The 22,376-nt window shown below is 36.0% G+C and overlaps 1 protein-coding gene across 3 annotated transcripts in view; it reads right to left on the reverse strand.

Moving 5' to 3' along the window:
• Srbd1 (S1 RNA binding domain 1) overlaps positions 1 to 22,376 on the reverse strand; it is a 207,339-nt gene that overhangs the window by 29,131 nt on the left and 155,832 nt on the right. For all 3 annotated transcript variants that reach the window (XM_033763887.1, XM_010615762.2, XM_033763886.1), the window contains exon 17: positions 103 to 209. In XM_033763887.1, coding sequence (XP_033619778.1) covers positions 103 to 209 — 107 coding nt within the window. The remainder of the gene's footprint in view (positions 1 to 102; positions 210 to 22,376) is intronic.

The following is a 22,376-nucleotide window of genomic DNA, read 5'->3' on the forward strand; positions in this document are numbered from 1 at the left end:
ATAGATTTTCTACACACATGTGCCCTTGTTCTGGCAGGGTTCAAACTAGACAGCCAGTTACTCAAAATTCTGTGATCTTCAGCCACAAATTTCTTGTCTCACCTTAACAAAACTTCTGAACAGATGTTAATATCCACTCCCACAAAGCTGACACATTCTTCTACAACACTGTCCAGCGTTGCCTTGAGTAAAGTCTGGGATACATCATGCTGAAAAGACAAAGATCAAATATCAACCCAAAGTGAAGGAGATGCAGTTTTGGACTATTCCATTATTCTTGCTACACTACCAGTAGCTGGCTAACACACACCATGGTAAATTTCTTAATTTCTCTTAAAACACACTGTAGCAGAAGTAACTGAACTGAACTTAAGGCATCTGTGTTTTCTTAAACTCTAAGATACTCCCACATTTGATTTGAAAATAATACCACCAGTATTTTTCCCTTGTTTGAAATTCTGCCTGGCATAGTAATTCTTAAAATTTAGCTTGCATTAAAATCTGTAGGCATTGTTAAAACACGCCCAATGTTATAATTCAATATGTCTGGGGAAGAGCCTGAGAAGGTGCATTCTAACAAGACTCCATGTGGTATTATGGCTATTGCACCATGCTTTAAGGCATATTGGTCTCTTATTATTCATGCACTGCCTTGCGGTGTTATCATCACTACATCAGATGCTCTTAAGAAAACACTGTTATAATAGGAAGCAATACAATAATAGTAAGTTGCATAGTAAATCAAACTATCATATTTTATCAAACTGGAGATAATGTTGCTTATATAAAGCACAACTACTTTATATACCACTATAAAGAAAATATGCTGTCAAAGCACCTCAAAATGCTTTATTGCTTAGAAGTTTTATGAATTTTTAAATACTGAAGGAACTTTTCCAGACTTACTCAGAAAAATTTTAAATCATACATTATGCGTAATAGTTATAAGTAATCTAAGCTGGCTGAGGTATTTCTAACATCTCCTCACAAGCAGCATTTCACTCCTCTCAATCACTGTTACGCTGTTACACTGTAGGGGATCTAGGTTTTCCAAGCAGTATTGTCTTGTATACTAGCAAGACACTTGGCAATATAGCACTACTTTGTTTTGTGTTGTTTGAGACAGGTTATCACTACGTAGATCAGGCTGGCCTTGAAATCACAGTGGTCCTGATTCAACTTCTTGAGTACTGGGATAACAGGTATGTACTACCACACACAGCTTGCAATATAGCATTTCTTCACAGAGCTGTTCTCTTGAATTTCTTTTCAAGCTTTTGATAGTTATTCTTGAAAATTTTGATTGATACGAGCAGCCATATCTTAACAGAAGATATCAAAGGAAGAGATTTTGGGCCACTTTAAAATTCCCATTCCTTCCTTAAATGGCTTATTGTTCAAGGATTGTCAATTAAAACAGTATAGAGTTTGGTGCAACCACTATGGAAATCAATATGGAGATACCTCAAAGAGCTGGGACTAGAGGTTCCATTTGACCCAGCCATCCCTCTGCTGGGTATCTTTCCAAAAGAATTAAAAGAATCATATCACAGAGATATATGCGCACCTATGTTTACAGCGGCACAGTTTGTAATAGCTAAAACTTGGAAACAGCCCATTTGCCCATCAGTTGGAAACTGGATAAAGATGTGGTTTTTCTATAAAATGGAATATTACTCAGCCATAAAGAATGAGAAATTAGATTCATTCATAAGAAAATGCATACATATTGAGGATATACTCCTAAGTGAAATAAATGAGTCACACATGTATAAATACTGAATAGTTTCTCTGGTGTGAATAAACTATAATAGTACATAAGATCCTAATGATATAACTGACAATGTGAAATAGGAAGAAAAGGGACAAAGGTGTAGGGAAAGTAGGAAGGGTAGGGGAAAGATAATAAGGGAAAAGAAAAAAATATGAGAAAATGAAAAAATGGAAATAAAGTGTTTGTAAATGGGGAGGGGAGGAGGGGGTGAAGGGAGGGCAGGGACAGGGGTAAAAAACAAGAAGCAAGACCTGTCATGTAAAGGTACAAGATCCCAATAGTGAATGTAACTGTACTGTATACCTAAAATGTACCAATAAACTCAATGAGGATAAAACAACAACAACAAAAAAAACAGTATAGGGTTTGGAGTTCAGTCATATCTTCAGGATTAACAAGAAAGCTCACACAGAATTTCACTTAGATTTACCACAAGGTCAATAGCAACTACAGGACACCATTAATTGTAAGGTGTATCTTGACTTCAGAGATGTTAAAAGATGAGAAAATTGTGCATCTTACAGTTATGAAATGCACTATTTCAAAGTAAGTATTTTGTTTGCTAATCAAACTAAAATTAATGATTTTCTACTTCTTGTTCTCAGTTACAAACTGTAGGTCAGCAAACTTCTCCAAATGTCCCCAGGATACAAGGAAGGCAATATAGCAGAGTCCTCAGGTATTGATTACACCATTATCATTTAATAACAGAAGTACTTGCTCTGGAAGACTGAAAGTACAGAAGTACTTCTGTATTTTGGAGATAACTTAGCTAGTGATCATCCAGGCCACAGCTAAAAAGTTTGAATTGTAATATTTAACAAATAAACATAATCAGGAAAAAGACCACAAAGTAAAGCCTCAGACCTCACTGAAAACCTGGTTACTTCTTAATTATAGCTTTTACAAAGCTATACAGTCTTTCTGAGTAGAAACAATACAATAGCAATAAGCACAATAATAGCAATAAGAAAATACAGCTGAGGGAAAGGCAAAGCTATAAATAAGTTGGAAAAAGAAAGAATAAATTTTGGAGCTATTAAAATAAGGAAAAACAGCTCTACATAATTCAAAGCACACCAGAAGTTAAAGATCGCTAAACAAATAAGCTACGGCCCTATTGAAGACAACTTGATTGTCTCTCCTACCTCTTATCCCCCATGCCTTTCTCCTCCTTCCAAACAAAAGTCTGACTGTGTTTCATGGATATACCCCACTTCTATACAGCTGTGTTCTTTGGAGAAGCTGCCCCACATCCATGAGATGGTACAGAATGGTTCAAACCACTTGCTTTCAAACTGAGGGTTGGATCAATCACAGGGTCATAAACTTGATTTAGTAACTTGCCATCGGCATAAAAGATCAAGAAAGAAATAGAATGGATCACATACAGTGTGTTTCACATATCTTTAATATGGAATGAGCAGCACAAAAAGTCATATAGACAACTGAGATTAACATGTATATGGTTCAAGGATATATCATCTGATATTCTGAAACAGCCAAATGAATCTCTGGTTGATGGAGAGGTTTACAGTTTTGAAGCAAAAAGTGAGTGAGAAATACAACATCTCAAGTTTAATTATAAACTGTATATTTCAGAAAGGAGGTTCCTGATTATAACATTTTTCAAAATTTCAGCAATTATAATATTCTAACTTAGTACAAGATGCCCTAAAAATGAATCATTTAATAAGTCACACATGTATAAATACCGAATAGATTCGCTGGTGTGAAAAACTATAATGGTACATAAGATCCTAATGATATAACTGACAATGTGAAACAGGAAAAAAAGGGATAAAGGTGTAAGGATAAATGGGAAGAGTAGGGAAAAGGTAATAAGGGAAAAGGAAAAAATGAGAAAAATGAAAAAATGGAAATAAAGTATTTGTAAATAGGGAAGGGAGGAGGGGGTGAAGGGATGGCAGGGACAAGGGGAAAAAATGAGAACCAAGACCTGTCATGTAAAGGTACAAGATCCCAATGATGAATGTAACTGTACTGTATACCCAAAATATACCAATAAACTCAATGAGAAAAAAATTGAATCATTTAAGCTTAGAATAAAAAGAATAATGCAGTAAGACTTCTAAAAGCAACCTGAACTACCAGTTAGAGAAAAAATTCAGAGAAAAATCTGACTCTCACTTAGTAAACTTTGACATAAGTTTACATTTTAAATAGAAAGTGGTAATTTTAAGACTTTAAAATAAATTTCACTTTCTAAAAAATTTTGCAAATACAGAAAATTTGATAAAAATGACAGATCCCAGATGTCTGTTGGTAATGATGTTCTTGTAGGTAACAACTTTAACACCTTCAAAATTAAACAACAAAAAAATGACAACAGCAAAATACTGCCTCTCCAGGACCTGAAATTGAAACACCAGGAAAACAACAATTTAGTGAAGAAAAAAAAGAAGTAGGTCCCCAGGAATCAAGAAAGAGCCAAGAGGAATGCACATACTCATACTTTTCCCAAAAAGAACCCAGGTGAGGAAAAGCCAACTCACTGGGTGGCAGCTGGCACACAATGAGAAATTGTTCTTCACAACATCTGAGCTTCAGGATTAACCAGTTCTACACTAGCTTCTCCTCTAGGCTTCTTGCTGTGATACTTTCTTATTGTTCAAAAAAGAGCCATAGATATCCTTATTGTTTGAGACATTATGACTTGGGATCTCTGATGTTTTTCTAACTGAAATGGTCACTTTTTCTAGTGGGAAGATAGAAGCAGTAAAAACAATACCCCATGCTACCAAAGCCCTAGAAATTTTATTGTCAGCCTTCTCAAAAAGCTTTATAATAATCATCTAATTAATTCTTCACGACAGTCTAAAATTTGTACAGTATCTTCATATTTGAGAATTTTAAGGAAATACCATGTGTGTGTGTGTGTGTGTGTGTGTGTGCGCACGCACACACATGTAAAGTAAAAATTCACCTGGAAAATTCATACAAATGAATGACAGAATAGTGCTGAGTGTGGTGGCGCACACCTGTAATCCCAGCACTCAGGAGGCTGAGGCAGGAGGACTGCCACAAATTTGAAGCCAGCCTGTGTTATATAGTGAGTTCAAGGCCAGCCTGAATTAATAGCAAGACTCTGTCTCAAAAAACCTAAAAAAATAAAAAATAGAACTGCCATACACTGAAGCACTATGAGGCTGTTAAAAGCACACAGTAGATCAGCTACTTTGCCAAAATATTTAGCAAGGAAAAAGGTTAAGACAACATATTGAGTTAAAATTTAATTCTTCTAGTAGCTACTTATGTAAGAGAAATTTCCACAAGCACTGTTGTCAACTATAAGCATAGATTTTGCTTACATTCTTCCCAATTTTTTACTCAGAGTAGTACTGAGCAAACGCTATTTTTTAAAAGGAAAATGTTATATATTTGTGAGAGGAAATATTTTTTAAAGTTACACACTGTGCTGAAAAATAATGTCTTCAGCATTAAAGCCATTCTAAAAATATTTTCTAAGCAACTATTATATACAAGACATAGCAACAGTTGTGCTAGGTGTTGAGAGTATAGGGAAAATCATATGGATTCCAGTCTTTAAGAAGCTCTATTTAGAAATGCTGAAAGCTGAGATGTGACACACTGCCCAGTAAGCAGTCACTGGTATAAGAGGTGAGAGGCCCCCAGGACTGACTGCTAATATAATCCCCACGGACTTGATGCCAGGAAAAAAGGAGTGTTCCATTTTTAAAAAGAAGTTACCTAGCTCTGAATTGTGGGGCAAATTATTTGAACTGTATAAACAGTTTCTAGAATTCAAGGACATACTATTTGAACAATTATAGTTTTACATAAAATTTATGAGATTTTTAAAAAGAAATATAAGTGGTCGTTTCTGCTAGTCAGCTTTTGCGAAGTCGGAATCCACATTTTCATTATTACTCTACCACAAACTTCTGCAGAACTGCTCATCAAACTGCTGTGTTTTATTTTGTTCTGAAGTACTAATATTATCTTGCAATTATTATTTAAAAAGAAAATCCTTCCACATGCAACCCTGTCTGTGGACTACAGCTTCTCCAATGACACAAAATTTCTCTCCCTCTCCCTCTCCCTCTCCCTCTCCCTCTCCCTCTCCCTCTCTCTCTCATTTATTCCCCAGTATTTCTGGCACAATATTCTTGAGTTATTATTTTACTTAGTATCAGCACTCATGGCCCTTTGTGTTCTTGTTGCCAAAATACAAAATGCAGCTTGCACTACATGGAAAACCCACCCAATTTTAAATAAAAGAAAGTTCAGTTTCTCATTTTGCATCAACTTTTCTTTGACACATGACAGCTTAAAACAGTCATCCAGGAGAGTGTGTGAATGACCCAGGACACACAGAACTGACAGGAGAATGGGAAACATTTGAGAAAACAGAATAGTGTGCGTAAAAGCAGCTCCTTCTGCAGTTCTTTAAATCCAGTACACAAGGAGTCTTTATGCACTCTTTATGGTGAGAACAGAGTTCGGCACCATAAAAATAACGTAGCTATTTAAAAACTTAGATTCTACACTACTGATCACACATACAAGAGGACAAGTAATCTTGAAAAAAAGGCTTCCAAAAGATTATTTGTGAGCACATTTAAAAGAAACATATACTTGGAATAGTAGCAGAGCATTTTTGTATTTTTAAATGAATAAACTACAGTGAAGAACTTATTATACTTATGGAGCTCTGAGAAGATACCAAATGGCATTGGTCTTTCAGTATTGGAGAAATTCTTCAAGAACTATAAGTATGCACTAAAATAAGGCCAGTTAGGTCAGGTATGGTGGAGTATACCTGTAAACACAGCAGACTAGGAGGCTGAGGCAGGAGGACTGTAAGTTTGAGCCCAGACTGGGTTTAGTGCAAAGGTCCTGGGTTCAATCCTTGGTATTCTAAGAAAGGAAAGAATGAAAATGAGAGAGAAGAAGAGGAAAAAGGGAAAGGAGAAAGGGGGAGGGAAGGAAAGAGGAAAAGAGAAGGAAGGGGAGGGGAGGGGAGGGGGAAAACCCAGAATGACCAGTGGTCATGGGGGGAAGGATGAGAGGAAGAGGTTCTCTTTACAAAACCTTCTCTGATCAGGCACATGGAAGGTGTGCAGAAGAGTCCTCAATTGCTAATGCAGCATTCAATCATCAGTTTGCATGAACTTATAATGTGTTATGTAAACCAATTATTTAAGCCAACTCGATTAAAAAAAAAAACCCTAGAACAATTACTGTTTTATTTGCTCTGCACAAGAAAATGGAAAATAATTTTAAAAACTAACCATCCAAGTAGTCTCACTACTAGGCATGAACCTTTGAGAGTATCAAATGAGTGTCCACACATGTTCAGCGAGGTCCCCCACTCTGAATGGCAAGAACTACTGTGTTTCCAGGGCACTAGGTACCCTCTGGAATATATGAATTTACAGCAGCTTTTCTGTTCCAGGCCTCATCAGAGTCTTAGCTTAAAAAAAAAAAGTGCCTGAATATCTGGCAACTGATTTTAAACATTAGACATTAGGCAATGTAGCACTATGATCTCAGAGACAGGAAAACTACCTAGGACAAACCACATAACTGCCTAAGCTTTCAGTTTGAGGTCACTTTCTAGATGGTGCACAGGCAGAGCACAGCACTCTTTTTTTGTTTGTTTGTTTTTGAGACAGGGTCTCACTATGTAGTTGAGACTGACCTGGAACTCACTGTGTAGCCCAGGCTGGTCTCAAACTCATAGCATTCCTCTTGCCTCAGCCTCCTGAGCGCTAGGATTACAGGCATGAACCACCATGTCTGGGCTTACAGCAGTCTTAATGAGCTAGGGAAGCACAGACTGGAGGCAAGGAGTGCTGAAGCAACCGGCATACTAGAGAGAACTAAGTTTTGCAGAACAGAACACCAGAAATTTGTTTAAGATTTCTTAAATATTTAGCAAAGCTGCACATAGCCAGGCCACCAAGAAACTTCACAAGACCCCAGGAAAATAGCTGCTTGGAAGTTGTGAGTTGTACAGAAACTCCTGAGACTGCACAGAATTTGGAGACATAAGATGTTCTACCACTCTGAACATAGCACACATCCCTGGATGATATCCCAGAAAGGAAAAAGTGAGCTACTCCAGTCCTAGAGTAAGGGTGACCGTACACTCTCCCTAACAAACTTTTTTTTAAAAAAAAAAAGCCCTCACCCAGATGAATTCTCTAGAGAATTCTATTAAACATTTAAGGAAGAAATTATACTAATTCTTTATAATCTCTTGCAGAAGAGAGAAGCAGAGGAGTGCTTTCTAACTCATTCTATGAAGCTAGCATTACTCTAATGTAAAACCAATTTCAAAAAACTACTAATATCCCTTCTTTACAGAGATGCTAAAATAACCTCAATAAAATATAGCAAATAAAATCTAACAATGAATACTATACCATAGCCAACTGATTTACTCCAGGTATACAAGTCTGGTTTGATATTCAAGAATTGATTAATACATTCAATCACATCAACTGGGTAAATAAAACTAAATATCATATTGATAGATGCAGAAAAAAAATGATAAAATATAACATCCATTCATAATAAAACTCTCAGCAATCTAGCTATAAAAGGAAACATCAATTTGGTTATAAAACATCTACAAAGAAACCCTGCAGCTAATGTCATATTTAATGGAATGAAACAAGATTTTTTCACTAAAATAAAAAACAAAGCAAGGATGTCCCTGTCACCATTCCTTTTCAACATCGTACTACAAGTTCTAGGTAATGCAATAAAACAAGAAAAGGAAATAAAAAGTATAAAAATCAGAAAGGAAGGAATAAAACCATCATTGTTTATCAATGACACTCCTGTCCATGTAGAAAACTCAAATGAGTCAACTAAAAAATTCCTAACTAATGTGTGGTCAGAGTAAAGATGCAGGTGAATTTACCAGTCAATCATGTTCTCATGTATCAGCAATGAATGAGTAGCATTAGGAATTAAAAATAGGGCCAAGGATGTAGCACAGTGGCACTGCACCTGCCTGGCAAGTGCAAGGTCCTGAGTTTGAATCCCAGCAATGAAATAATTTAAAAATATATTATCACTCCCAAAATAAAAAAAAAACCTGTAAATATATATTTTTATTTATGAGTTATCTGTCACAATATGATCTATATGAAAAAAACTATAAAACTCCAGTGAAATAAATCAAAAGAATTAAATTAACTGGAGAGATATATTCCATGCCCATAGATGGGACAACTCAATATGGTCAAGATATTGATTTATCCCTATCTTGATCTACAGATTCAAAACAACCATAATCAAAAGCATATTCTAAGCATGGTGGTGAATGCCTGTAACCTCAACACTCAGGAGTATGAGGCAGGAGGATCAGGGCAAGTTCAAAGCCAGCCTAAGCAACATAGAAAATTCAGCATCAGCCTGAACTACATAAGACCCTGTCTCAAAAAACCAAAAAAAGAAAATGGTAGAACACTAAACAGTAGCAAAGCAGCCTCTGTGAGATTCAGAATCCAGACACTGGAAAATAACAACTTGGGGAAGAAAAGAAGGAGGGAGGTGGATCCCCAGGACCTAGGAAAGGACTGAAGGGATAATTGGAGCCCATAAAAAAAGTGAAGAGAGAGAGACATCAAAGCAGAAGAAGGAGGTGACAAACTGCATTTTCTCCCTGACTCCTAGGTCAAAGTATGAGAGAGAAGGAACGAATCTGTATACAAAGTCACAGTGAGGGTAGGTGACTCCAGGGACCTCCAAGGAGAAATACACCAGTGGAATGAAGCAGTGGATGCTATGAGCTACAACTAGTGAGTGACTCCAGTCCTATACCCTGCTGTGTTCCCTGGAATGGATGCTTAGCCAGACATTGTTTTAGGGAGGGACCAACTGAACCCAGCATTTGGAGGAGCTGAGGGTTGGCTTCATCTCAGGGTTCCCACTAATTCAGTGAGGGATACCCGCAGGAGATATGCAGTATCTGGAGCTGAGGTCAGGCCAGGCCAGCAAAAAGCATCCAGAGTGTCATAGGCTGAAAAACTGAGGCCCCAACCCCACAACCAAAGGCCATGGTCAGCCTGAACTTCTGTAGAGTTGAAAGAACCAAAATCAGTGCCCCATTCTACTCCTATTGCAGGCTTTCTAGGATGATCCAACACCAATTTGGGCTCTGTTTGCCTCCTTTGTCTAACAGGGACAGTGAAGACAGAACCTAAATTGGACATGACCACAAAACTGTAGATTAAAAAGAAACCACAGGCTTGAAGTAATAGAGAAACTGATTTTCCTTCCCCCCTTCTTTGCTTTTGTTTTTGTTTTTCTGTTGCTTTTCATGAGTGTGAACACTGTTTTTAGTTTTTGTTGTTTTTGTTTTTTCCTTCTCACTTTCCCTCCTGTCTTCTTTATCAGTTTCCCGAAGATAATCATTTTTCTCCTTCAACTTTCCTTCTAATGTCTTTCTCTTCTTTTATTTTGCTATTTTTTTCTCTTGTCCCTTTTATATTTTTCCCCCTGAGGGTAAAATCATCTATTGAGAGGAGATCTACTGTGTAAAATTTTCTGATTTGTTTTAGATTGTATTATTGTACTAACTACAAATCTTATGCTGATGATTAAAGTTGGCAAATTAACAGTTTTGACAATCTGTCTTTTTCTACATTGTGTTTGATGGGATTGTTGTTAATGATTGTACTACTTTACCCAAGGTGACAAAGTTGTTGTAACTAGTTGTTCTTCCTTGTATACTAAAACTGAGATTGTCTGGGAGTCATAAACCATAGTTCAGTACCAAAGATATGGATGAAAGGTCATACATTCAGGAATCTCTCATCCCTAATAAATTGAAGAGGCAGGATCTTGGGACAGATTCAAAAGCCAAAAGTCAGCTACAGCTAGAAAACATCAATGGAAATTACTGATTTCCTAAGGAGTCTCAATATTAGCAATAAACTTGCCTACCATAAGCAATTTACAAGCATCAATATAGAAAACAAATTAAAAAAAAAAAACAGAAAATGACAAGATACAGAGGCAAAATGAAACCCCTGACCTCCAGCTAATTCAACACAAATCCAGAGGGCACTGAAGTAATAGAAATCAAAAGCCACCCAGTTAAAACTTCTGAAACAGAAGCAACCAGAAGTAACAAAGCACATGAATGAGTCTCTAGGAAAAAAAACAAACAAACCAAAATACAAAAAACTTAAAAACAATTTCCCAGATCACTAAAGAGATAATGTCCATAATGAAGGACACAGTTAGTGAATATAGAGTACAGAAAAAAAAAAATACATAGAGGAACTTAGGAAAGTGATGGAAACATAGTAAAGAACTTCAACATAGGAAAGAAATGAATTCCAAAAAACAGACTCAAACAGATACCCAGGAGATTAAAATTCTTTTGAAAGTATATGTAGCAGAATCAACCAATGTGGGGATAAATTATCACACACAGAAGACAGGTTTGCAGTTAGTGATCATCAAATGAAAGACTTGTTAAAAATAGCAAGGGACCATGAAAAACCAATCCATCAGCTGCTAGATGATCTACAGAAGAATGATGTAAGCATTATGGATTTGTTTAGATGTCCCCTCAAAGCTTCATGTAGATGATCTAAAGAAGAATAACATAAGTGTCATGGATTTGTTTAGATGTCCCCTCAAAGCCTCATGTGGTTATAGGTGGGGCTTTTTCAGAGGTGGTTGGATCTATAGTGTGTAACCCTGGAATTGCTTCATGGTGCAATACTAGGAACAAGGGCATTAGGATTAAGGGCATGAGTGTTACCGCTAAGTAACCTGGAAAAGATATAAGGGATAGAAAAAGCTGTGGTTGTCTCTTTTTGCTTAGCTACCTTCTGCCCCCCATTAACTATTTCTCTTCTGTGATGCCAGTCTACCCTGTCATCCTTCTTTGGGGCCAGCCAATTATGGATGGAAACCTTTATAAACTGTAAGATAAACAAAGCTTTCTTTCTTTAACTTTGGAGGTTGAGTATTTTGTCTCAGCAATGAGAAAAGTAATTAAGACAGTAAGACTGATTGGAAACAATGACAAATCAGAAAATAGCACAAAAGCCATTAAAAAATCTTGTTCACAGAAGTAATGGCAGAAAACTCTCCAAGCATGGAAAAAGAATTTGACATACAGATAAGTAAGGCATATAGAACACACACACACACACACACACACACACACACACACACACACCAAGGCATAGTCAAGATTCCAGAAATTCAATGTAAGAATATTAAAGCAGAATATTAAAAGCTGTTAGAGAAAAGAAACAAAATCCCCTATAAAGGAAAGCCCATGAGAATTATAGCAGACTTCTCAACACATACTCTGAAGTCAAGGAGAGCCTAGAGTGGACTATTTCAAGCCCTAAAAGATAACAACCTCCAACCTACATTGATTTATCCCATAAGTTATCTTTCAAAATTGATGAAGAAGTAAGATACTTCCATGATCAGGAACACCTGAAGAAAGTCATGACCACCAAATCACTATTCCAAAAAGTTCTGAAGAATATTCTAGAAAAAGAGAACAATTCCAAGAATTCCAACAGAATGAATCCACCAAGAAAGGCAAACAATTCAATAGAAGCAAATGAAAGGGAACCAACAACAGGAAAATAATATAACGACAAAGATTAAGTCAATACTGGGCTGGGGAATTGGCTCAGTGGTTCTACCACCTGCCTCACAAGTGCAAGCACCTCAGTTCAATCCCCAGTACCAACCAACAAACAAACAAAACCAAAGATAAGTCAGTATCTACCAAGTATAACCACCAAAGTGAATGGCCTCAAGTCACCAATCAAAAGAAACAGACTAGCAGAATGAATGAAGGAATAAGATCCAACAATATGCTGCATAAAAGAAACACATTTAATCCAAAAAGAAATTCATGCATTGAAAATCAAAGGACGGAAAACAATATTCCATGAGACAGGAACTTAGAAAAAAGCAGGGGTAGCTACTCTATTTGCAGACAAAGTAGATTTCATGCCAAGACTAATCAGAAGAGAGAAAGAAGGTCACTAAATACTTGTTAAGAGATAACATATACACATACTTGTTAAGGGATAACAATCATGACAATGATCATAAATATATATGCAAATAGTCCAACAAAGTACATAAAATTAATGGATATTAAATCAGATAAGCACTAATACAATTGCAATGGGGGAACCTTGATACCATTGTCACAAATAGATCAACTAGATAAAAAAAAAAAATCAACAAAGAAATATCAGAGCTGAACCAAACCAAATGGACTTAGATATCTACAAGGGTGTTCACCCCACAAGAGAATACACATTCTTCTCAGCTGCAAACAGGACTTTCTCAAAAACAGACCACATACTAGCTTAGAAAAAATGATTAAGTAAATGCAAAGGAATTGAAATTATCTCATGCATATTATCAAATTATAGTGCAATGAGAAATTCAAAATCAATGGCAAAAGAAACCACAAAAACTGCATAAACACATAGAAATGACACCCTCCTGAACAACCAATGGGTCATAGAAATTAAAGAAAAAATTAGACACTTTCTCCACTTAATAATGACAATATGACATGCTAAAACCTATGAAACACAATGAAAAGCAGTCTTATGAGAGAAATTTATAGCAGTGAATTCTCACATCAGAAAAACAGAGTTAAGCTCAAATAAATAATGTTGAACTTCAAGCTTCTAGAAAAAGAAGAGCAAGTCAAATCCAAAGCTTATATAGGCAGAAAATCATAAAGATCAGAGCAAAAACTAATGCAATCAAGACTAAGAATAATACAAAGAATCAATGAATCAGAGTTGGTTCTTTGAAAGATTAAATAACATAGAAAAACCCTTTGCCAACCTTGCCCAAAAAAGGAAAGAAAAAAAATCAAATTTATGCAATTATGAATAAAAAGTGCAAAATTACAATGAATCCTGCAGAAATCCAGAAGTTTTTCAATACCTACTTTGAGAACCTATATTCTATTGGAAAACTAATAAAAATGGACAGATTCCTAGATGCATATGAATTACCAAAGTTGAATCAAGAAGATATAAAAATTCTAACTCATAATCAATGATATTGTAAGTAATTTAAAAACCACCATCAAAGAAAAGCCCAGGTCCTGATGGATTGAGTGCTGAATTCTACAGGAAATTTAGAGAAGATCTAATGTCACTACTCCTCACTCTTTAATGAAATTAATAGGGAAGCAATACTCTCAAAGTCATTCCAGGAAGCAAGCATTACTATGATACTGAAATTAGAGACAGATCCAACCAAAACAGAAAAGTATAGAACAATCTCCTTAATGAATATAGATGCAAAAATCTTCAATAAAATGCTGGCAAACACTATGCAGCAAATCATCAAAAAGATTACATACCATGACCAAGTAGGATTCATCTCATAGATGCAGAGATGGTTCAACATATTCAAATCAATAAATGTAATACAAATCAATAAATGACAAAAACCATATGATCATCTCAATAGATGCAGAAAAAGCATCTGACAAAGTCCAACACTCATTAATGATAAAAACCTTATAGAAAATTGGAAGATCTTTATGTCAATTTGATAAGTCATCTATGACACACCAACAGCCAACTTCATACTTAAGATCAAAAACTGAAAGCTTTCATTCTAAAATCAGGAACAAGACAAGGTTGCCCACTATCATCACTCCTCTTCAATAGCATTCTGGAAGCATGACCTAGAACAATTAGATAAGAGAAAGAAATAAAAGGAATAAGGACAGGAAAGGAAGAAGTTAAATTATAACTATTTCTGGATGACATGATACTTTATATAGAAGACCACCAAAACCCCACCAAAAGACTCCTAGAATTAATAACCAAACTCAGTAGTGTAGCAGAATACAAAGGTCAACAATCAAAAATCAATAGCATTTCTGTACACAAATAACAAACTCACTGAAAGAGAAATTAGAAAACCAATACTTTTCCCTATAGCATCAAGAAAAATGAAATACTGAATGGTTTCTTTGGTGTGAAAAACTATATAGTACACAGGATCCTAATAAGATAATTAATAATGTGAAATGGGAAGTAAAGGGCTAAAGGTGTAGGGAAAGTGGGAAGGGTAGGGGGAAGGTAATAAGGGAGAGGAAAAAAATATGAGAAACTGAAAAAATACTTTGTAAAAACTTTGTGTTTGTAAATGAGGAGGGGAGGAGGGGGTGAAGGGAGGGCAGGGACAAGGAGAAAAAATGAGAATCAAGACCTATTATGTAAAGGTACAAAACCCCAATGATGAATGTAACTGTATTGTATACCTAGATTGTACCAATAAACTCAATAAAAAGAAAAATGAAATACTGAGGAATCAATCTAACCAAGGAAGCAAAAGACATTTATATTGAAAAATACAGTACTCTGAAAAAGGAGATGGAACAGGATATCAGGAAATGGAAAGTTATTCATTGTTACTGGATGAGAGGGTGATCTGGCTGTGACATCTGCCACCCCACTGATTGCCAGGGTTGATATGGCTGATCTGGCTGGCTAGGCGGATGTCCCCTTCCTCCCTCAGCACTCCATGTGCATCACTCTGAAGGGTGCGGTAGAAGAGGATGACCACCCCCGATAGAGGAGGACCATTACCTCAGTCAAGGGTTTACGAGCAGCTGTGCTTCCCTGCTAGAACCGCCAAAAAGTTCTCAAGATATTCCTTATTCCTGGATAGGCAGACCCAATCTAGTGAAAATGGCCATACTCCCAAGACTATTATACAGATTTAAAGCAACCTGATAAAAATGCCAATAGCATACTTCACAGAACTACAGAAAAAAATCCTAAAATTCACTTGGAACCAGTGAGATTCCATCTCACTCCAGAAAGAATGACTATCATTGAGAAATTAAATAATAACAAATGCTGGTGAAGCTGTAGGGGCAAAAAGGAAACCTTTTCCACTGTTGTTGGGACTGTAAATTGATACAACCAATATAGGAATAAGTACGGAGATTTTTTCAAAAACTAAAACTAGAGGTTCCATTTGACCCAGTATTCCCCTTCTTGGTATCTCTTGAAAGAGTTACAAGCATCATACCAAAGCAATCTATCCATACCCATGTTTATAGAAGCACAATTTGTAATAGCTACATCTTGGAAACAGCCCAGACACCCATCGATAGATGAAGGGATAAAGAAAATGTGGGATTTTATATACAGTGGAGTACTGCAGTGCCACAAAAAAAGATGAGACATTTTTAGGTAAACAGATACATCTTGAAACTATACTTTTAAGGGAAATAACTGGACACGTTTAAATATTTCATTGTTTCTATTCTGTGAGAAACTCAAAGGGCAAACAGGGACGAAATGGATGATGGATATTGGGAAGAAGAAAGAAAATGTTCAAACAGGAAGGGGAACAAGGGAGTGGGTAGAGGAAAGGGAATAAGGATAAGAAAAATAAAAATGAATGGTAATAAAACAATACAAACAAAGTTTTGTAAAGGGAGAAGGGAAGAAACATTGGAGGAAAGGGAGAGGAATGGAGGACAAAAAGCATTAAGATATGGTATGTACAGGTACATATTCCTTATGATGAATATGATTGTTATATACATCAAATGTGTACCAATAAAATTAATTATAAATAAAGAAAAGCGCAAGGACAATAAAGCCTGTTACCAGTAGGACAAGATCAAAATGCATAAATAAATGTAATGAAAATCTTGAGAAGAGAGAATACAATAAATAAATATATGAAGATGTTACAATGAAAACATTCTGTAATTTTTGAAAAATACTATGTATAGATTCAAGAAGCTTAGTGAACCCCAAGAAAGATAACAGAAAAGAAAGCCACCTCTAGGAATAGTAAAATCAAACTGTGGAAACCATCAGAAAGAAAGAACACATTATACAGTATATAGAGGAACAACAAAATCAACAATGTCTAAGTCCTTATCAGGAACAAGAGACTATGAGACAATGAAAAGACATCTCTAAAGTGCTGAATTAAAAAAAAAACAAAAACAAACCTGTCAACCTCAAATTCCCTCAAATTCTATCTTTCAAAGATGAAGAAACACTAAAGGCATTTTTAGATAAATGAGAACTCACCGCCAGCAGACCCTCCCAACAAAAAATGTTAAAGAGAATTTTTTAGACTAAAGAAAATCAACACTAGATGGGAAATAGATGGATAAATATAAAGGGTGTGTGTGCTCTAATTTCCCTTAAAACACATATTAGTATTTAAAGCAAAAATTATAACATGGTATTTTGGCATTAAATATTTGTGTATTGAAATTTCTACATGGAAAAAATAGCACAAAGGAGGGTGGTAAGGTGTTTTAATAACGACTATAACTGTGAAAAGATAAGAATATATATTATGATCCCTAGAATAACCACTAAGGAAAAAATGCAAAGAAGGAGAGCTGAAGCAGCACTAAAATTAAAACAGAAAACCCATAATGGTCAGAAAAAGAATAGAGGCCCAAAAGGCAGATAAGATAAATAAAAAGCAGTACAGAATTGTAGACTTTTAATCAACATATTAACACATTAAATATTAGTGAAATAAATGCTCCAATTAAAAGGGAAAGATGGTCAATGAAGACTCACTTAAAATTGTTGCACTCTTATTTGTAGATTATACTTTTAAAAAAATCAGTAAACAAAAATCCAACTTAAGTTTCCAAGCTGTTAGATCAGATAATTTAGAAGGAAATGGCAATGTCCTTAACTACTCCTCTCTTGGATTTTGTAGCTCTTGAGCAAGTGCCTGGATATAAAACACAGAACACTTGTGGGTTTTGTCCATAGGAATCTGATAGGTGATGTCCTCCCCAAATGTGTGATGTCTAGATCTAAAAGGTAAATCTCTTCCATATAAAGTAATTTTCAAGGCCAGAATCATTCTCAGCATAGTTTCAGTAGGCCACATGAGAACTCAGTTTTTAAAAAGCATGCAGATGGCACAAGGATGGAGTTAATAGCTAGTTTGATCTCATTCCTTAGTTATGAAAGATACTGTTTCTGTTTAAAAAGTTTTCCATGACAATTAAAATTTAAACAAAATGTATAAATTTCTTGAGTCATGAAAGTTAAAAAAGATGAGTCTTTACATATAACAGTGTAGTGTTTAAATTTTAATCTACTCAGTTTTTCATTCTGTTTCCCAGTAGGTGCTCTTGTGTCCCCTAGTGGATAGAGGTCTGTATAGTGGAGACAAGGGCAATTCTGACTAAGTGAACGTCCGCAAATACTAAATGCCTGTCATGCCCACATATTTTTCCAAACCAATCTTTGTACTATCTAATTTACCACATACAAGGAAAACATTCGCATAGCTGAAGCAGACCACACCTACTTGCTCCATGAGTGGTCACTGGGATAAAACATAATCCTAGCCCATGACATAGACACAAACCAATGCACAGCAATTAGTGACACATTTTAACCTGACATAATACAATGAGGTTAACATTTCCACTGCAAATTTCTATTTTTAGAGATTTATGGCTTAGAAAAATTTAGGGTGCAAAGATTTACCCACAAGAGAGAATTTTTCCTTCCAATAAACTAAAAGTAAAACAGTGTGTAGACAATCTGATCTGAAACTATAGGTGTGTGAGAAGGGGGCATTCTCCTTGCATTCAGAAAGTTTAACAGCCCAATGTTTAAAACGTTTATATGAGGGAACAGAGAAATAAAAGGAGAAATTAATACAAAGTTTTTTTTAAGGATTTCTTTTTTTAAATGTAGAAATAAAGCTCTGCATTAACCTTTCCAGTATAGGTTCTAAAAGTACACTTTCCATATACATAATATATATGGGCTGATGTGCAGTTGGCTGTGAACCAGATTCCATCCATTATCATTACAGAGAGTTTGTTCACTTTTCCCAATTAGACCTGAGGCTAACACTGCCAGCGCCGGATCCATGCCATGTCACTGTGTTTCCACAGTCATAGCTTCACACAGGAAGGCAAAGCTCTCTGTGATTTGTGTCTGTCCCTGCCTCACAGACTGGCTACAGTGGAGCCAAGGTTCTCCGTGTAGTCAGTACTCGTCTTCCATTCCTGGCCGCTGCACAGGGAGAGTGAAGAATGGGTTCCCAAACTCGGCACCCCACACCACTCATCTTCACCTCCTGTTTAACTGTAATCCACGTATCATCTGGTGCGCACTCGTGTGTAGTAAACACACTTTGCTCACTGCTAAATCATGGGACAAGAAGGACTCGATTCTACTGCTATTTTAATGTGTATTCACTGAGTACTGGTTTAGTTGAGAATCTCTTTGTGTGTATGCTAGCCACTTAGACTTTTCTTTGTAATCTCATGATTCTTAGTATATGGAAGGTACAACCAGGAGCAGTAGCTTTTAGATTCCTCTTTCTGAAGTTGGGAATTTAGTTTAAGAAAAAGAGTTGTTCCCAAAATAAAAGGAGATTCAGGTGACATGACATGGAATTATTAAGAGAATATTACAACAGCACAACATAAATTCATATTACAGAAAAATATTTTTGGCAGGTCTAGTCAACAGCAAACTCATAAGGTGAAATTTTAAAATAAAATCTAAGGTGCCTTAACATAACTGACCATGACCACAGTTCCACCTGCTCACTCTAACACATGCCGAATCCTCTTGCAAATGATTTCTCAAAACAGGGTTCATGTTAGCCGACACCCTAGTCAGAGTAATCTCTGATGCTTTTATTTAGAAGCACTTAGGTCTTTTTCCTGGGAATTCGGTAAAATTTAAGCTTCTGTCACTTTGCATAGTATCTTTTCACACAATAAAAATAGATAAGAGAAACTGGAAGATCTGGAATGCAAACACAAAGAAAACACTACAAAATCATCACTTGCCAGGTCCCAGGTCAACTCTAGGGAAATGGTAAATACACATTTACCAACTCATAGGCAACGAGGTCAAAATCCAGTTAAGCACCATTACCAGTAAGGTCAAACGGTATCCCCAGATACAGCTGTATATCTTGAGATATAACTAATAAGCTTGAGGAAAAAACATTTTTGATATTAAAATGCTGTATTTAGACATAATATTATCAATATACAGCAGACCCTTGACTTACAAATTCGATCTGTTCCTGAGGGCTGCTTGTAACTAAGTCAGTATAGCTAAGATTTGGATGTTTACCTGTGTACACGCTATAGATCACAAGAGGCAGGTGAATCTTCCATTAACCTAATTTACCCCAATTGTTTGTATATCAGGCCAGTCGAAACTTGAGGCTCCACTGTAGTACAATGACTCGTTTTCCTGAAATTTCTCTTTGGGTCACAATATGATTAGTCAAAACCATATTCATTTGACCCACAGAGTAACAGAGCCATAACAAGGGCTAGGTTATAGAATTAAACTGAAAAACTGAAGACTTCTTGAACTTAGAAGAGGGATATGAATGTTACTAATTTCTTTTTACCAAAGAAAGAATCCTGGAACATAGGAACTAAAAATCTCCTTAAAGGATCAGCTATATAATTAAGATCAGGCATCAAATAATTCTTTATTTTATTAATCCTCCAAACCACTAAGGAATATTCTATTACAATAAAGCACAGTTTACAAGTGACAGTTTGTTTTAAATAACTTTGAGTTTTAAAGTAAATTAGCAACTTATTTTCATTTTAGTTTGAAGCTTTTTTAATGATATTGAGAAGAAAAAATCTTTATGTTCCTCCCTTTTGTAATATTCTAACGAAACTTATTTCCTTTTTTTTTTTTTTTTTTTGACATTAGTATCTGGTTTACAAAAGATTTATAATAAATATCTGCTGTTCTGAGTGGGAAATTTCAGAGGCAACCACAGCCCTTTATTCCAATGGGAAGAAGTAGTGAGCTTTACCCTCTCTAAAAGTCACAGTTAGGCCTAGGGATGTACCTGATGGGCAGAGCACTCGCCTGGCTTACCTGCAAGACCCTTCCCCAGCACAACAAAGGGAAAGCTATCACAGTGACCCAGATCATACTTAAGGAAAGTGACACTCCATCATTAATTATTGTAACAGACCCTAGCATAGTGGTGGCGAACCTAGGCCTGCAGTGGGATGTTATTACTGAAAGCTCTAAAAGAGTCAGCCATCACTGCCCTGGGGTGATCCACAGTGATACTCACCTCATGGTAGTACTCCTTGGATAATCCCTCCCCCTAAGCAAGACCTGCCATGCTACTCCTAAGCAGATGTAGCAAAGGTGATAGGATGCCATTCCCGTGACTAGTTATCTTATAAGGTAAAGGTGAATCTTCTAATGTCTTGATAAGTAAAGTAGTCCAGTTGAAGAAGACCATGTGGCAAGCAGCTATGATTGGCCTCCGAGAAGATGTGAGCATGTTCTGGGGTTTTAAATAAAAAGAAGTGCTTACTGAGGTTTGCAATATACTCACTGGGTGAATGGTGATGCCACTAGTAGAATGGGGGAAGGAAAGAGACAAAGTAATTATTAGTTTTAAATTGGGAGTGGGTAGTGAAGGAAGTTTGGGAGTTCTTTTCTAGATATGTTAAGTATGAGAGGAACTTCCAAGCCTACTACACTTCCAAATTGTAAGATCAGCTGGCAGGAAGATAAATGGAGATTGGGGTTCAGGAGAGAGATTTATAGTGAAGCATTTAAATGACCAACAGTCTAGCATACAGGTGGGGGGAACATAATCAAAACTAAAATCTTGGGAGAGAGGAAGGGTGTGGTATGCAGAAGATGCAGACTTCAAGGGGAAGAAGCAGAAATGCGCCTGCTGCAAGTAGGAAAATAAATAAAGAACTCAGTACAACTCTTTTGCTTTGGTATAATGTAAAAAATTCTGAAATTTATCTGCAAAAGGGAAGAAGTGATAACTACTTACTGTCTTAAAAGGAGGATTACTCTTATTTACACCCAATAATTTTCATTGGACAAGGGGCTTAATCTTTAATGACATATACTCAATAAGTAAAAGTCTATCACAGGGCTTAATGTCCAAGTTAGTAATTTTGCTCAGTTGTCTTTCACATAAGGGGACAAAATACACAGGGAATCTATATAAAGTCTTGAAAATTCTTCAAAGTTCCTAAATAAGACAATGCGATTTTTAGTAATAATGTCAGAAAACATTCATATTGGCTGCTAGTACTTATCTGGAATTTTTACAATACTGACTTAATCTACCCTTTCAGCTCTGTAGTGTATTAAATATCATCATCTCCACTTTACAGAAAAGGAAACTGAGGTACAGTTAAGTAAATTGCCCATGGTCATAGTGGCAGAGTATAGCCAAACCCAGATGATTTACCTCTTGAGCCCAAGCTTTCAAACATGATGCCCCTCTGTTCTCTTAAGTAAAGTTGTAGTACCATTTGATCTAGCAGTATAAACTCAGCTCCCTTGCTTGGGTTGCAAAGAAAACCCAATAACTTTACCTACTTCATTTTTAAAGGAAAAGTTTTTAGTAACAAACACATTTTGTTTATAAGATGCCATTTTCTATCCATTCATAAAGGTTACCATGACTAAAAATGTTTTGAGGAAACAGATACACTTTTAAAGCTCTGTATCACAGTGTTCTTATTACAAACCTTATGTAAGCATTAACAGTGTGCAACTTCAGGGAAAAAAGA

This window comes from Fukomys damarensis, unplaced genomic scaffold, assembly GCF_012274545.1.
Source record: "Fukomys damarensis isolate Sample0158 unplaced genomic scaffold, DMR_v1.0_HiC HiC_scaffold_2, whole genome shotgun sequence".
NCBI classification, from domain to species: domain Eukaryota; kingdom Metazoa; phylum Chordata; class Mammalia; order Rodentia; family Bathyergidae; genus Fukomys; species Fukomys damarensis.